Genomic DNA, 17100 nt, shown 5'->3' with positions numbered 1-17100 from the left:
AGAAAAATTTATTATAAAATAAAGTTACATAAATGTGTATTTTCCATAAAAAAAGTTGGCTCAATAAATAAAGTGTTATAAAATGAATTTACTTAAATAAATAAAAAAGTTGCTTTAATAAATATGTATATTTTCAATAAAAAATTCCCTACATTTAAGTAATGAATTTACTTAAATAAAAAAAAAGTTGCTTTAATCAAAATGTATATTTTCAATAAAAAAAGATTATAAAAAATAAGTTTCTTCATTAAACAAAATTAAGTAGTATTATTAAAAAGGCAATAAAAATGTATATTTTCCATAAACATTTTTTGCCTTAATAGAAACATTTATTATAGAATAAAGTTACTTAAATAAATAAAAAAGTTGCTTGAATTAAAAAGTTCTCAAATTAAATATTTATAGAAAAATAGTTACTTCAATTAAAATAAAAATGTTGCTTCATTAATAAAAAAAAATCATTCAAAAAGTTACTTTGATTAAAAAAGTGCATAAATCAATAAGAAAAGTTGCTTCAACAAAAATAAAATAATTCTAAGAAAAAGTTGCTTTAATCAAAAAACGTTTTCAATGAAGAAAAAAGGATAAAAACTTAAAAATTGAAACCCTTTTCCTTGATTGAATGATTAATTAAAAATGTTTTTGATGAGTATCTTTGAACGCTCAAGTAAGTGCCATCAAAACCATCTCGACCGTGACAAACAAAAGTGTTTCCCAAAAGTCATTCTCAAACATCATAGATGCAAAAGGGAGAAAAAGTGAATTTTGCAAGAAAACAAAATGTTTATTTCTTGTAAACCTCACAGAGCGAGAACGCAGCCAAGGTCAGACAACAGTGTCAACAGTGTCTGTGGGGAATAGAAAACAAAAAAAACAAAACACTTTTTTTTTTTTTATACTTCCAACCATCAGTTGACCAAACCACTGTCTAAACTGTTATTTCCACAACATTTTTTTTTTTTTTTTTTGAAATCAAGAGCCAATGACAGCAATCAAGCAAAAAAAAAAAAAAAGAAAAAAAAAAAAAAGCTTGTCCATAAACAGTAGGTGAAAACCACACGCACAACAATGACCATCTTCAGATGATGGCGAAAAAAAACAAAAAACATCTGACTAAAGCAAAAGTTTCCTCTCGGCAGGAAAAAAAAAACAAACGATACCAGAAACGGGAGTTAAAGCAAAACCGCTTTAAATCAGCCACTTGGCCAAAACAGCTGTAAATACTGTAACATTCACGAAAAAAAACATAATTTTCTAGTCCCTTTTACTGGCAACACAGTCTCAAATCCCAGCCAAAAAAAGATCTGCCGTACATTCTTGGAAACACATCGCTGGAGCGTTCTTGGCACACGGACCAGAGGTTTGATGGATGCTCGTTGTTATCGGACTGCAATCTTGTTTTTTTTTTTTTTGGCAATTTGACCTCAGGAAAATACTGGACCGACTCTCCAAGATTTTAGAAAACGTTAATTAAAATAAAAAGGTAAGACATTTTTTAAATATTATTTCTTACATAAATAACACCGTATTTAATTTATTTTTTAATATTTATTGAAGATATTTTCAAAAACAATTCACATTGTAAAGCCTTCTAAGCTTCTTTAAAGCTCCGTTTATGGAACATAAATCAAGAGCCAGACGTGGAAATTCATGACGATTAAAAAGTAGGAAATCATTTTATTCCAGTATCTTCCCCGAGTAACAGGTTTTCCCTTTTAAAAAAAAAAAAAATACAATAACGGCGTCCGGGGGTGAATCGTATATGGTTTCATTACACGAGCGATTCTCGGATAAAAAAAAAAAAAGGGGCGTTTTATTGGTTGGACCGTCCTCACTGAAGGCACTGGGATTTTGGATTGAAACTTTTGAAGGTGTCTCTCGTCTGACTGGTCGTTATATATCCGTGTGACGCGTCGCTCTGACGGTGAAAGTAAAATGTGCTGACTTTGCACTACATTCTTCAGATGTTGCCGCTTTTTAAATGGGGGGGAAAAGAGGAGGAACAATCCGTTGAGAGGAGGGTGAGGGGGGTTCAGATTTGTCGAAACGAAGGTCAATTTTGAAAGAAATGAAGCAGCGATCGAGGGGATGGAGATAAAATACCCGAATCTGTGAGGTTTCCACGAGACGCTTGAGAGGAAATAATAAACGGGACTTCCTAGATGACGTGTGATGTCCATTTAAGTTGTTTTTTTTTGTATTTTGTTTTAGCTACAACAAACACAGTCACACAATACAACATCCGTCTGACCTGGTGAGGAGGAAACCAAAAGAAAAAAAACAAAAAAAAACAACCAAGAGATCAACATTCTCAGCCGCAGACATGCCGAGCAGATTGGAAGGAGGTGGGCCTGCAGGAGGAGGGGGGGGGGGTGAGGGAAGGTAAAATGGGGGGAGGATGGATGGAGAGGAGGAGGAGAAGAAGGAGGACAGGGTTCACTTTTTCAGTGGCTGGTAAACGGAGGCGTTGGGGTCGAGGCCGGAGGGGTTGGTGTCCATGAACTTGGAGGAGTAGTGGGGGGCCACCGGGGTCATGCTGCTGGTGTCTGCTGTGTAGGAGATGCTGGGCATGACGGCCATGACCTCGGCGATCTTCTGCTTCAGGTCCTTGATCTCCTGGTCCTTCTGCATGATCTGACCTGGAGAAGCAAACCGCAAGTCAGTGGAGTGTCACTCGTTCGCTCCTTTATTGTCGAGTTTATCTGAAGTAAAAATGATTTTCCAAGTCCTTTTTTCACATGTAAAGGTGGGGTAGATGTTCTTCAAAACATTGTGAGCATGTTGCATGTTCTGTCAATACCCTCCAAAGAAATGTCCCAACTTTTTTTTCTTAGAACCCAGAGATGTATGGTGGAAGATGGCAAAAAAAAATAATGGCTGCCTTGATGCTTGGTACGGTTTTTCTATTATATTGTGTGTTTTCTTTTTTTCAATATTTTTTTAACACCACAGCAAATTCGTATGCTGTATTTTCAACACTAGTTATAAAACTTTATTATTCTGATTTGATTGGATGGTGTTTAACACGACAACTGCACAGTAGAGATGCAAGAAAATATACACTTTAATATTAAAATTCTACAGCATTTTATTGATGTTTTAAAAATAAAATGTTTTTTTTTGTAGCCGTCAACCCATAATATATTACCATAGTTCATATTTCCATAAAGTTTGTACCTTATATTTTTATTTACAATAAAAATGCGCATATTGATCCCGGCAACGACTGAGGATGAGAGGATACAGTCGACTCCAGCAGCTTTTAAAGCCGATTATTGTCCATTTTTGTCGCGTGATCGGCAAAGATAACACAACTCAGAAGTCAATACACTTTACACACCAAACATTTTTCTACGCTGACCTCTTAAAATAAACTCATGGCCCAGGGGCCAATTCTGGCCCAGCAAGTCATTTCACGAGGCCGGCTAGATGGCAAAAGATCAACTTAAATTAATGTTCATTTTGATGAGGGGACTTGTAAAGATGCCAGTGATTTTGGCCCCTTGTTTGACTAATATTGACACTTTAATTCAGTCATCATGAGGCGAATATCAAGCCGATCATATACAAGTGATAATATCCGTCAAACGGACGCCGTCCACCGACCTTGTGCGATCTCCAGCTGTCTCTTGGCGTCTCCGAGTGCGGAGAAAAGGTCCAGCTTGATCCTGGTTTCTGCGCTCAGGCTGTTCTCCAGGTGCTGAGTCTTGTCCTGCATCGCTGACAGCGCCGACATCAGCACTTCTGTGTCTTTTTCGTTCTCCTTGTATTTATGAAGCTCCTTGAGAGACGGGATCGGAGAAGACCAGGTCAGTGCGACGGCGAGAAAAGTCATCGGCACAGGAGCAGAAAAACAATATTATATACTAGTGTGTTACACTGAATAGATGATTTATGAACCCGTTTCTATACACATTTATTTAACAACATATGAAGCATATAACAGAACATACATCCGTTTTCAACATGATATTTTCTTTGCATACAGTACTGCATATTTGTTTCCTCAGTCTCCCATGATGCCCTTCTACACACTGCTCTATTTAGTGACGGCTGATTGGTTACTACAATACTGTATTTAAATTCTACAGCTATGTAAGTAAGTAAGTACGCAAGTAATTTTTTATTTATAGAACGCTTTTCCAGACGAGGGTCACAAAGCGCTTCAAATCAAAACAATACTCAATAAAGTATATATTTTAAAGGTCAAGATAAAACTGATAACACAACAAGAGTTCCAGAAAATCAAGGAAAAGCGTCTTAAGATGTTTCTTGAAGGAGTCAATATGTAAAAAGTTATCGACAGCTGTGATAGGATAGCTGGGCGGCAAAGCGTTAGGGGAGCTGTACAGGTCACCGTAACTGAGAGGGCTGTTGAGAGGGATGGAAGGTCGTATGCAGCTTGGATTTGAACGTTCAAATCATTTCTGTTCATTTAAACAGATTTCACTTAATGTGGGCGTTTTAACCCTTGCGTTATCTCAGGGTCAAAGTGACCCGAAGGCCCGACAACAAATGTTTGTTTGTGGTATCCATTGTGTTGTCTCTGGGTCAAGGTGAACGATCTCCACCACTGCATATGTATCCAAGGAAGCCAGGGGAACACATTCGGTTTCAGGCCTTCAGGTCACCTTGACCCTGCGGTAACACAAGGGATACCACAAACACATTTGTTTTCGGGCCACCTTGACCTGAGATGACACAAGGGACGACACAAACATTTGTTTTCAGGCCTTTGGGTCACCTTGACCCTGAGATAACACAAGGGATACCAAAAACACATTTGTTTTCGGGCCTTCGGGTCACCTTGACCCTGAGATAAAACAAGGAACACAAGAACAAACAATTCTCTGTATCTAGTATGAAATGGACCAGAAAAAGACAACAGGGATCTCACCTGAACTTTGAGGTCGAGCTCTCGGATCTGGTCTTCTTTGAGCTTGTTGTCCATCGTTAGTTTCTTACACTCGGTTTCTAACTCTGTGATCCTTCGCCGCAGTGTGTCTGTGCACTCGCCCCTGAACCAACACACCCACGTTACTATCCAACACTCTTACGACCGACTAGAAGATCTGAAACACGTTTACCTGGACGCTGCTGCTAGTGCTACGGCTCGAGCTGCTGTCGCCTCTTCGAGTTTCTTGCGCTTCTTTTCTTCTGCGAGCTGTTTCTCTGCCGTGGCTCGAGCCTCCTGTTCCGCCTTGAGCCGCTTCTCCAGCTGACCCACGGCCTGTTTGTCCTTCTGCTTCGCCTGGACAGTGTTATGAAGCCTGGAAGTACAACAGAGGAACGTTCCACGTGTTAAGTATTTACCACATTAAAATATTCTTGACTCAACACAGAACATTTTAACGTTGCTCTCTGGAAATATGTTGCGTATCATGATACAGGTGCGTCGATACAATATACTGTGATATTGTAGTAACAAGGATATATGTGTAGTATTGTCGAGTACTTGGTGTTGCAGAATTTACAGACCACATGACTCTTGACAAAGTTGTAACTGCTTTCATTTGTTTTGAAACCAAAATATATCCGAAATCCGCTTTAAAAACTGCTGGAGTCAACTGTATCCTCTCGTCCTCAGTTATCACCGAATCTCACGGTATTTCAGTTCATTAATATTTGCATTTTAATTGTAAATTGTGTGTGTATATAATATATATACTTAATTGAAATATAAACAATAAACTATGTTAAAGGTTCATGATTTGAAAGCCAAAGATTTGAAATATCGATAAAATACTGTCCAATATTATTACAACGTTAAACCATAGATATTTTCTGTTGCTGGAGTCAACTGTATCCTCTCGTCCTCAGTCACCACGAGGACCTTGCAGGAATTTATTGTTCCTTTAGATGCGGAGGTCGTAATAACTGCTGACATTGAGCAGCTAAAAGTTTAATGCAATAAAATAAAAAAGCATGCATGTTAATGGTTAACAATTATTTTATTCCATACACACTTAATTGAAGTATAACCTCTTAATAACTAGGAGAAAAATTAAATACTGTATGATTCGAAGTCCAAAAAAAAGTTTTTAGCGATATTGTTTTGTGAAAAAAACAAAAAAACAGGATATCTCGACATTTTCTTACACCTTTAGACAGAAACTACTCACTTGTTTTGCAGCAGTTCGTTCTCCTGGCGCAACTGGCCCAGCTCAGTGCGTATGGAGCGCTCAGCGCTGCCTAGAGAACCGATCTGGCTGCGCAGGTCTTGCTCCACCTGCCGACTGGCCTGCAGGTCTGCCTTCAGCTTCTTGACGTCCTGCTCCAGTCTGATCAAAGGACGACAACATGCCGGGACATGAGCTTCACTAGAGGTCAGAAAAGTACTTCAAAAAGAGTCACAACAACACAGTTAGCTAGCTCGGCGCTCTGGTTTCATTCAGAAAACATGTGTAGCATTAGCTCAAAACATAAACTTTTCCAAATGTTTACGTTTACAAGCAAGAGCATAAGAACCATCAGGAAGAAGCAGAAGACCCCCTTGAAACAAATTGACCTCAAAAAAACCTGTCTCTCACCCAGCCGTTCAACAAGAAGCCACTCAGTCTGGTTCTGCTTGAGGTTTCTGTCAGTTCAAAGGACATTTTTCCTCGCCACAGTTGCTTATTATGATTGGCTTTGACCCGTTTTTATCTTCTCTTAAATAGTGTTGACACGAGTGTCTTGATATAATTCTGTCAGGATTTTACCCTTTTCGAGATTGCTTGCAAAACATAGTAGCAACATAGTAGCAGTTTATGGCACAGAAGAGAGACTTGGTTTGACACAATGGGAGGGAAAAAAAAGGACATTGAAGGACAGATTTTCTATTTGAAACAACAATTATTGACTTTCTTTAAGTTGTTAATCATTAGACAACTACTTAAAAAAATGTGACAATATTATCTCATCTCCAATCTCTGTTCTCATTTAAGATTAACCTGTAAACTATTAAACGTTTTCAACCTGCTGTCATATCTTTGACTAGTTATATACATATGTCACAGTACAGATTGGAATCCAGTAGGATCTGGAATCCTGCTTCTAAAATGCGAACTTAATATTGATATGTCAATCAGAGAAGAAACATAAGTCAGTGACTAATTTCAGTTTCAAAAGCCAAGCCAGTCCCAAAGTTGATGTCAAAGTGTTAGCATAAATTAGCGTTATCAAGTGATGGCGACGGATGTTCGAGGATCAGAGTGATACCATGCATGATGCTTTTTAACTTTTTGGATAATGAAAAGTTGCGGTCTTTAAAACTTTGCGTGCAGTTCAGTAGTAGGATTCCAATCTGTACTAGTAGGATCTTGAATCCTACTAGTACAGTATTCCAATACTGGATTGTACTGTGACAGATATATTATTTGAGGATACGAAAGAACAGCCGAGTTATTCTAGGAACATCTAGTTAAAGGAGGATTGGAAACCAGGTGAAGGGATTAGAGCCGTGACTGGCCCGGGAACATCTCAGGAACCCTCAGCCGGACACTGTCAATGTACTGAGAGGCCACGAGGCTTTGCTTCCCAAAAAGTAAAATTTTAATTATGAAAAAAAGGGCTGATGCTGGACTTTTTCCCCTAAGGTGGTGGATTCCCTCTGGGTGATGTTGGGTCATATCAACAAAAGAAAGACATACATTCTTCTTCTGTGGTGAAAAAAAAATAGTTTTAAATTTTGGTAAAAAAAAAAACCAAGTAATTATCACTCCATATGAACCATTTTTTTTCCTTTTAAGAAAAGAGAAAGTTCAGTGAATCACATTACACACCAATATAGCTATGCTTACTCCCCGAAAATAATATACTTTACTGGACATTTTTATTGATTATTTTGACCAAATTCTGAGCAACTTTAACTCATTTATATTCTCCTCAAAGAACAAATGGTTGTAAAATATATTAAAAGGCCATAATATTACTATTTTAAGCCCAACTTGTCAGGTTTAAAAGGGTGACAACGACTTGATATCTTACCTCACAAGTGCCTCTGGCTTGCTCAGCTGGTTGTTGGGGATGCAGTTGTCCGTGGGGTCCCTGTGGGAACCGCCCGACGTCCCTTTCCCGACCGCCAACTTGTGCTTCTTCTCGTTCTTCCCCGTGGAGGAGGACGATGACGTGGAGTTTGGCACGCTGCCGTTGGTGGCGCTGTGGCCGCGGGGCGAGGAGTTGAGCGTCGCGGCGTTGCTGCTAGCATTTTTGTAGTTCTTCGAGGAGGACGAAGAGGAGGAGGACGAGCACGAGGAATTGTTGTCCTCTTTAAGCAACAGGTTTTCCGTGCTGCCCAGCTCTGTGGTCAGTCTCTTGTTGTTCATATGGTTCTCCATATACTCCATCTCCTGGAGTTTAGAGTCCACTGACGATGGCAGGATGCTGTTGCTGTTGTGCTGCTTTTTAGCCTCCCCTCCGCCTTTCCCTTCTTTGCCTTTTTCTCTATACTCCAGTTCTGGAAGTGATGATGTCTTTTTATTCCCGGGGGCGCCGTTCTGCGACACCGTGGTGGGCTCCGCTTCTGGTATTATCTTGGCTGCGAGGATGAAAGCAAAAAACAGTCAAAGACGAGTAACAATGTGCCTTCAAAAAAAAAAACAGTTTGACAGTTTTATTATCCGTCATGGCGGGCGATCGTCCCGAGATTACCTTCTTCCGCTTCTCGTTCTTGCCTCTGAAGCATCTGTTGCTCCGGCGGCAGAGCTTGTTGCAAGAGCTGCATGTAAAACTCGTTCTCCTTCTGCACCTCCTTCTGCTTTCGGAGGCGCATCTTATAACTCACGTAACTCTTGAAGCCGAAGCCCAGCGTGACCACCGGGTAGCCGATGCTGGAGGGAAACACAAACTTTAGTAAAGCGCCGACTTGTTGGGCTGCATTTACACATTATGGCACGTTTTAAAATCAACTCGAATCACGCTTTTTAACACAAAGAAGAAAGATAAAAGAAATTAAAAAAAAAACACAATACAAACAAATGTGCTGCACCGACTGATATCATTTTTATTACTGATCTGCCTATAAAATGATATACGCCAGGTTTTTTTAAGTCACAAGTTATCCTTTATATTCATACATGATGATAAATAGTTACTATTACCAAGTTTTTACTTTTTTAAAGTTAATAAACAAAGGACAAGTGGGTGAGTTAGACTGGAAAAAACACAATGTCCGTTAACCTTCTCTGCACCTAACAGATAAACACGAATGACACATTCAGTGACGACGGGATTTCTACGTTACGCAAAAAAAAAGCCTTTGCGGTAAAGAAAAAAACGCTGTTGTTGGAATGATAAGTAAAGTTTACATGGTGGCTTTGATTATTTCACGGTTGTCAACCTTCAAAGGTTGTTTTTAATATAGTGTTAATCGTTTGTAAGTAAGTAAGTAATTTTTATTTATATAACGCTTTTCCAGACCAGGGTCACAAAGCGCTTAAACAATCAAAACAATATTCAATAAAGTATATATTTTAAAGATCAAGATAAAACTGATAACACAACAGGAGCTCCGGAAAATCAAGGAAAAGCCTGAACAAATAGAAACGTCTTAAGATGTTTCTTTTTGTATTTAATAGGTTTATAAGACTTTAGACTTTCTTTTATTGTCATTGCACAGAAAACACAGCAGTTAATTATTATAATTCAATTATTATTACAATTATAAAAAATATAAGATGAATAATACAAAAAAAAATGGTGGCTTGTTTTGTGTGTATTCAAGTTACAAGGGAGAAAAATTGAGGAAAATAGTCGGTTGAGAATCATAAAAAAAAAAGGGTATTTGCCACAAAAATAACAATTTGTACATCGTTAATAATAATTGAATGGGACTGAACATAAAAACAATTCATTATAATAACATTTTTTAACTTAAATGAAACCTTGACCACAGAGAGAATTTGAAACAGGTGTTCGGATATACAGGTAGATATTTCTGTACGTAAAGCACTAACATGCTGTACTTAAAGATGAATAATGCATGCAAGTTCCTGCGTCGTGTTCACGCTGACACAGAAAGCACCGTCACTTAAACACGACGTCGACATTACCAGGGAACACGCAATGACAATGACTCACCAGTGAGCTGCAAATGGCCGGCACAAGTCTACGTGGAAGTTTTTGAGGTCTTTGAACCTAATTGCCGCCTCTATATAGACAAAGAGTATCCATAGAGACACGGTGGGGAGGCAGACACCTCTCTCTGAAGGGAGGCAAGAGGAACACAAGTTAGCGTCGAGCCATTCACTCACATTTGATATGCAGCCATCATTCGGTTTTATCCAGAACTAGCTTTTTTGGCGAGAGCCTCCGTCCATTATCCCAATTGTGTGCAACCAACTTCAGAAAATCTTCTCCATCAGCAGGTCGTGACTAGAGATATTAATACATGCACGACATGGACTTTTGGTGTTGAATGTCAATGGCGGAAAAAAAAAAGAAAAAAAGTTGGACATCCCTGCACTCCCGCCCCCCTAAACTGGCACCGGGGTTTTTAATCTGACACCTGGCCTTTTGGTCCACACCGAAGGGTACTACTAAAATCAGACAGGCCCGCTAATCCAGGCACGTGTTACCAAAACGTTAGTTATGTTTACTCGTGGTTTCATTAATAGACGGTCGGACTTAAAGGAACAACTGTTCTCGCTTTGGCACATATTGTGACACAACCCTCGCCTCAGAGGCCTGGTTCTGGAAGCACATGTTTCCAATTTTATCTACGTGTGGCTACAACACGGATCCAACATACCAAATGTGGAAACGTAAAACTACTAGATACTTAAATAAATACTTAGAAATAGTTGCATGGTTGCGGAAGATAGACCAACACGGACTTATCAAAAAAAAAAACACAATATTTCCTTGGCAAATGTTTGCGACGATAAATGAGGGGTGGTTGTTGTTTTAGTGTCCATTTTTAGAATGGCCTTGTTTTGAATAAGCTACCTGGATCGCCCTGAATTGTGGTCGGCGACATTTGGATTTGGAACGTGGTAATGTGTCAGATGCACACACGGCGTCGGAAAGAAACACGAGTGAACGAGTTCAGTGACTTGGTTTAGTCTGGTGGTCGAGCCACGTTCCAATCACTCTGAAAGCTCTGGAAAAAGTGCCCTCCTTTTTTTTAAGTCCACACATAACAAATGTTTCCTTGAGTGGTTCTTACCTGTGTGCCAGACGTACTGCACCCACACGTATGTACTGGCGGCGAAGAACAGCCATTGCACAGGGATGAAGAGGAGACAAATGATGTCCGAGGTAAATGCCACGCACACGAAGAATACTGAGAAGGCCTGGCAAAGTTAAAAGATGGACGGATTAGAAATCATTCACATCGGGAAAAAGGTAAACACAGACGTTATGTTATCTTCAGCCTATGTCGAGTGACGCGTTTGTATTTACGATAGTAAGGAACTGTCAACAAAGGCGTGAACTTTTGCAGGGAGATTAGGTTTAGATGTAAAAACTACATTTTGTTCCAAACAAAACTGATGATTTTGACATATTATTTGAAAGAAAACATTTCCTTTGCTCTCTGGAGATTAACTGTGTGAAGGTGTTTGAGTGAGTGCTCCACTCAGAGATGGGGAACTTGCCAGCACTGCTTATTTCCCTCTTTAATGCCTTCAAATTTGGGTTTCCACATAAACAACATTAATTGCTTGGAGAATTCAATCATTCGAGGAGGAAAGATAGAAATGAAAATCCTTCTAAATGGTCGCACTTTACTTTATTGAAGAAGGAACTTTTAAATGCTACACAGAGAAAAGAAAAAGTTGGGTTCAATTTAATTTAATTACAGAAAGCTTTAAGTGTACTACATTAGTCAAGTGTAATTAAATCAATTAAGATATTTTTAGTTATTATTCTTAAACTCAACTAGCCTAAAAAAAATTTTCTTAAATAATAAATTCAACCAAACTTTTCTCTTTGTTCAGTTTGTTTTCATTCTTGCTGGACAGTACATGCAAGTACTTACCAGGCCCTGGTATCTGAAGGAGTCGTACACGCTCCTGATGAAGAGCCAGAACGGCCAGAGGTATTCGAACCTAAACTCCAGAACAAAGTCTGCGAGCAGCACCAGCGCCCACACCACCAGGAACTTCAGGTACAGGAAGGTACTACAAAAACAAAAAAAAAGAAACAGGTGCTTTACTTCACACAGTGTCTGGAAAGTTCCACTTACTCGATATAGGACGTTGTAAATCATTGACTGGTGGCACCGCTTTATGTACTAGTTGTGGAGATTGGAGGTGAATAACTGATAACAACAAGTTTATGTCCGCAGAAAACATCATCGCACTTTTTTTTAATTTACTGCTCTGGTATGTTTTTTTTGGTATGGTTATAAGAATCTGCTGACTAAGCATCTTAAACATGTGGCAACTATGATCATTTTTTGTGGTTTTTGTGTAGATTTCACAATGTTCATTTCAAATATTTATGATATTAATTCATAAAATAGTTTTTATTCATAAAATCTTGGATGAACAGTATTTTTATTTAGACAAACGCTTGATTTTCTTGCGTCATAATAGAAGGATGTGAAGATACGCACGGATCCAGATCCGTTTTTATCTTCAAAGCCGACTGTATTTGATGTGGGACCTTTTCAATTATTCAAAGACTGACTCACTTTTCTTTTCCCCAATTGGGAATACCACGGTTTTACTGGGTGTCCTTTACAACTGGTCTGCAGTATACACTTGAAAGTAACAGTTATCTGTCCTGATAAAGACAAAGTATATGTGCGAAAAAAAACCTCAACACGTGTCTAATTTTAGCTTTATCTGATCATAGTAGATAAGATAACCTACTGTAAGTGCATCAATATTTACGCAGTACAGCTTAAAAGGTAAATCTAACTAGAGCAGGTAGAAATACAAACAAATAACATCCATTTTATTTATATTTATTCTACTTTTTGAATGAATAGTTGAATACTTGTGAGTAGAGTAAGTTCAATATAGTGTATTTTTTAACTGAAATTTTTGGATAGTGACGAGGAACGCTCCCAAAAAAAAGCATGATTTGTTAAAGATTAAAAACAATACATTTATATCATATTAAGGCCAAGTAGAAATGCAAAGGTGGCATCGCTTCCTTCAATATGGTTTTCATTTGTCCGTTTTTCTGTGGGAAAAGATTTTACGATACACAACATATTAACTGAAATAGCATCATTTACGAGTTTGTTTTTATTTTGGAGGGGAAACGCTCCTTAATGGTTCTTAAAGGTTTCCAAATCCTTGGTTTAAAATATAATATTAAAATATGGCACTAGTCTGTTGGAACGAAACGAAAGACGGTTTGCAAATATGAAAGAAAACCGTTAAATACTGGAAATACTTTTTAGTTTTACAAAAACCAAAGGTAAAATTTTAAATCACTAAAGCTCAACATGTATGTTTATTGCTCAATTTTATTTCTATTTTGATATTGGATTCTGTCCATACTGTGCACAAAAATAGCCAATTTTTAAAGCAAAAACAAACCGATAAAAACCCAATGTCCAATAATAAAGCGGTTTCTAATTCTGACTCATATTTTATGTTTCTTAAATTTGAGTAAGTAAAACGGATCAAATACTCAAGGTAAAGGTTGTTGATGTTTTTTTTGTTTTTTTTTTCGTATTCTTTTGTTTGATTTGCCTTTGTATTACTGTGTTTCTTGTATCTACCTGATGGGTGACTTGAATTAGTACAAGGAGTACCTTGTTGTATGTATACTACATATTATGGATATGTCATCTATGATTTATGTCAATTGACAATAAACAAGTTAAAAAAAACAGAAAAGCGGATCAAATACCATCATTTGTGCTCTTATTTTTTCTACTGTCTTAAGTAAACAAATTAAAGTTAAAAAACGTCCATTTATATGACCTTATTTGACACAAAATATTAGCCAAAAGTCAGTGTTTTTTGGGTTTATTTTTACTCTTTGGTTTTCTGGTTGTAACATCCGGATGAATAAATAAATATTAGAAATATTTGTGTGTGTTTAGTTCATCAGAAACAAAGCAAGAGTTGTATTTAAAAGAACACTGATGGGTGACTTGAATAGGAGTACCTTGTTGTATGTATACTACATATAATGGATATGTCATCTATGATGGATGTGAATAAACAAGTTAAAAAAAAGAAAAAAAAGAATCAAATACCATCATCTGACGTTTTTAAACAAATTAACGTTTAAAAACGTCAATTTATATGACCTTATTTGACACAAATTATTAGCCAAAAGTCAGTGTTTTTTTTGGTTTATTTTTACTCTTTGGGTTTCTGGTTGTAACATCAGGATGAATAAATAAATACTAGAAATATAATATAGGATATATATAATATAAGAGTTGTATTTTAAAAAAAACAACAATATTATGGTCCTAAGTGACACCAAAACAGGCCGTTTCGTGGCCTAGCGCTGGAGCTGCTGTGCTAACAGGCGAAAACACACAGCTAGCATGTCAGTTAGCTTCGCTAGCTAGTTAGCTTGTGGCTTCGTTTACCACACAATAAACGTCTTTTCGCCGCAAAACGAGACGACCCTCGCGATGGAGGGTCGCTCGGAAAGACCCTCCAACGTCAACCCACCTGCCGTAGATACCCTCGGTGATTCGGTTCCGTTTTAATGGCCGTCGGAGTTTGCTGCAGTCCGCATTGCGCCGCTTCATCCTCCTCCGCTTGGCTTTGGCCTCCGAGTGACCACTGTAGTCTTATCCAGTTTTCTTGCGTGTTCGGACCGTGTTAGTGACTGAGGAGCTCCGGGGGATCCGTCGCTGCTATTTCTCGCTGGAAACAAAGAAATAAATAAAGGGGACTCGGACTCGAGGAACCTCCTCTTTTTTGGCAGTCAGCGCAGACTCACTGAAGCCCCAGAGCGCGCGGTGCTTCACGGGCTTCCAGTTGCCAGACGTGAGGCCGCTGGGTTTTTTTTTTTTGTCCAATCGCTGGATCCAGACGAAGGTTCTGCCTTTTTGACGGATCCGAGGACGAGCCACTGGGGTTGCTCGGAGGACCGGTGGATCCACTTCCGCCCTCTCTAACCCGTCTCCGCCAATCGGATCGTTTGTGGACAAATCGGGCATCAATGATGGACCAATCAGCGCAGAGTAGAGGCGGGGCTAACGCGCTACGTTTTTTCTATATTTTTTAATTAATTTATTAATAATAAAAAATAATAATCTCCGCGTAATAAAATCATCATCGTTTTATTTTTCGGGTTTTTAATACTGTCTTTGTGGTTTAATGATTTCCCTTCGAAAACGAAAATATTTGGCGCTTTATATTGTTATGTTTAATGATGAAATAAAGAGCTTTGCTTTTATTGTTTTTTTTCAGTCTGATGGTTTTGTCTTTTATACAAATCTTACATTTTAAAAACCTTGAATCGTGTAATTAATTCCATCACTAGAGGTCAGTGTTTCTCTCTGTTTTTTTTGTGTGTATTTTTTTTTTTTTTACACAAAGTAGGTTTTCGTAAGTAAGTAATTTTTATTTGTATAGCGCTTTTCCAGACCAGGGTCACAAAGCGCTTAAACAATCAAAACAATATTCAATAAAGTATATATTTTAAAGATCAAGATAAAAGTGATAACACAACAGGAGTTCCAGAAATCATGGATATTGTTCAATTTTATTTATTTAATTCCCCAGTTGTATTCTATCCCCAGTGTGCACATAGATCCCAAATTCTTGAAGAAAACCGGTGAAAAATATTTATATATATTTGGCAAATAAAGCTGTTTCTGATCTTGAAACGGATTTTTACTAATACGTTTTTAAAAGAATTTCCATTTTTTAATTTTACAAATATACGATTAAAAATGGTCATTGATATTGCTTTTATTGACATATTTATTCGGAAAAGGTTAGTGTTTTCACTTTGTCTTTTATCGCCGGCGTTGTAAACACAACACAGGAAATTCCTGTCAGGAAGTTGTCGTGGTGGCATTACAGAATATAAAAATGAAATAATACTAATTTAATGGAAAGACATTCATTAAATATATGTCCATGAAATAGGAAACAGGACCATACAATTCTATTTAAATAAACAATGAATAATTCATCTAAAAAAATACATTTAATTACACAATTTTGTTATAACTTTTCGTGAATAAATATCAGAAATATAAGACGCAGTAAACATATAAAATAATAATTTAAACTCCACATATATCATTTGCGATATTGTATAATCTAATTTCTCTAATCTCTCTTTTTTATTTTTTTTATTATTTAGTAAGTACATTTAAAATGTATTTTGCTTGACTAATTAAATTTACAAAAATATGTTTTATTTATAAACTCTTGATTGACATATTTTGCAATAGGTCATTGTTTTCTCTCTCTCCTTTACACAATATGTTGTGGGTTTCTGGTTGTAATATAACAATTTCTCTAATGTTTTATTTCATAAACATTATTATTATGCAAATATGATTATTATTTTAAAAACAGATAAATATCCCTTAATATTAAATAATAAATGTATTAATCTTGGCTCTTTATTACTCTACAGTATTTTTCTTTAATAATAAAAAATGAATTTTACTTTACTATTCAAATGTAAAACAAACATATAAAAATCTCCTTTTATTTTACCTTTATTGACATAAATAAATAGCAAAAAGTCTGTGTTTTCACTCTGCTATTTACGCAACTATTTTCAAGTTGAAACGTCAGATTAATAAATAGATATCAGAAATATATTGTTATAACCAATTCAACAGAATTCTCATGCACTGTAAACATGTTTATCTTTTTAAACTCTTTATAGTTTTTAAAATGGGTCAAACATCCTTTACTATGTATTATTTTTTAATAATACAAAGTAGTGTTATTGTTTAAATTCACAAATAAACGTTCAAAATTAAATTCTAGTGACCTCAGTGTTAAAGTTCTTTATTACTCTACAGTATTTTTCTTTAATAATAAAAAATGAATTTTACTTTACTATTCAAATGTAAAACAAACATATAAAAATCTCCTTTTACTTTACCTTTATTGACATAAATAAATAGCAAAAAGTCTGTGTTTTCACTCTGCTATTTACACAACTATTTTCAAGTTGAAACGTCAGATTAATAAATAGATATCAGAAATATATTTTTATAAC

The 17100-nt window shown here is 36.8% G+C and overlaps 1 protein-coding gene across 1 annotated transcript; it reads right to left on the bottom strand.

Annotated features, from left to right (window-relative positions):
- Nucleotides 1–763: 763 nt before the first annotated feature.
- maco1b (macoilin 1b) lies at nucleotides 764–14822 on the bottom strand. The gene is made up of 11 exons (XM_087779548.1): nucleotides 14574–14822; nucleotides 11960–12101; nucleotides 11147–11273; nucleotides 10060–10183; nucleotides 8632–8810; nucleotides 7969–8518; nucleotides 6123–6281; nucleotides 5088–5270; nucleotides 4898–5018; nucleotides 3607–3781; nucleotides 764–2639 (listed from the first exon to the last, which is right to left on the bottom strand). Exons 1-11 carry the CDS (start codon nucleotides 14651–14653, stop codon nucleotides 2437–2439), a joined length of 2043 nt encoding a protein of 680 aa, XP_087635674.1. The 5' UTR covers nucleotides 14654–14822; the 3' UTR covers nucleotides 764–2436.
- Between the last annotated feature and the right edge of the window lie 2278 nt (nucleotides 14823–17100).

The sequence above is a fragment of the Callionymus lyra genome, chromosome 18 (genome assembly GCF_982586985.1).
Source record: "Callionymus lyra chromosome 18, fCalLyr1.hap1.1, whole genome shotgun sequence".
Lineage (NCBI taxonomy): Eukaryota > Metazoa > Chordata > Actinopteri > Syngnathiformes > Callionymidae > Callionymus > Callionymus lyra.
Note: the sequence above shows the minus strand (reverse complement) of the source record. Positions and strands in the feature narration are given on the sequence as shown.

Coding starts and splice junctions, on each gene's coding strand:
- maco1b (XM_087779548.1), bottom strand. CDS start 14,653: ATGAAGCGGCGCAATGCGGACTGCAGCAAACTCCGACGGCCATTAAAA. Junction 8,519..8,631: donor AGAACGAGAAGCGGAAGAAG/GTAATCTCGGGA, acceptor TCATCCTCGCAG/CCAAGATAATACCAGAAGCG. Junction 2,640..3,606: donor ACAGCTGGAGATCGCACAAG/GTCGGTGGACGG, acceptor TTGCTTCTCCAG/GTCAGATCATGCAGAAGGAC.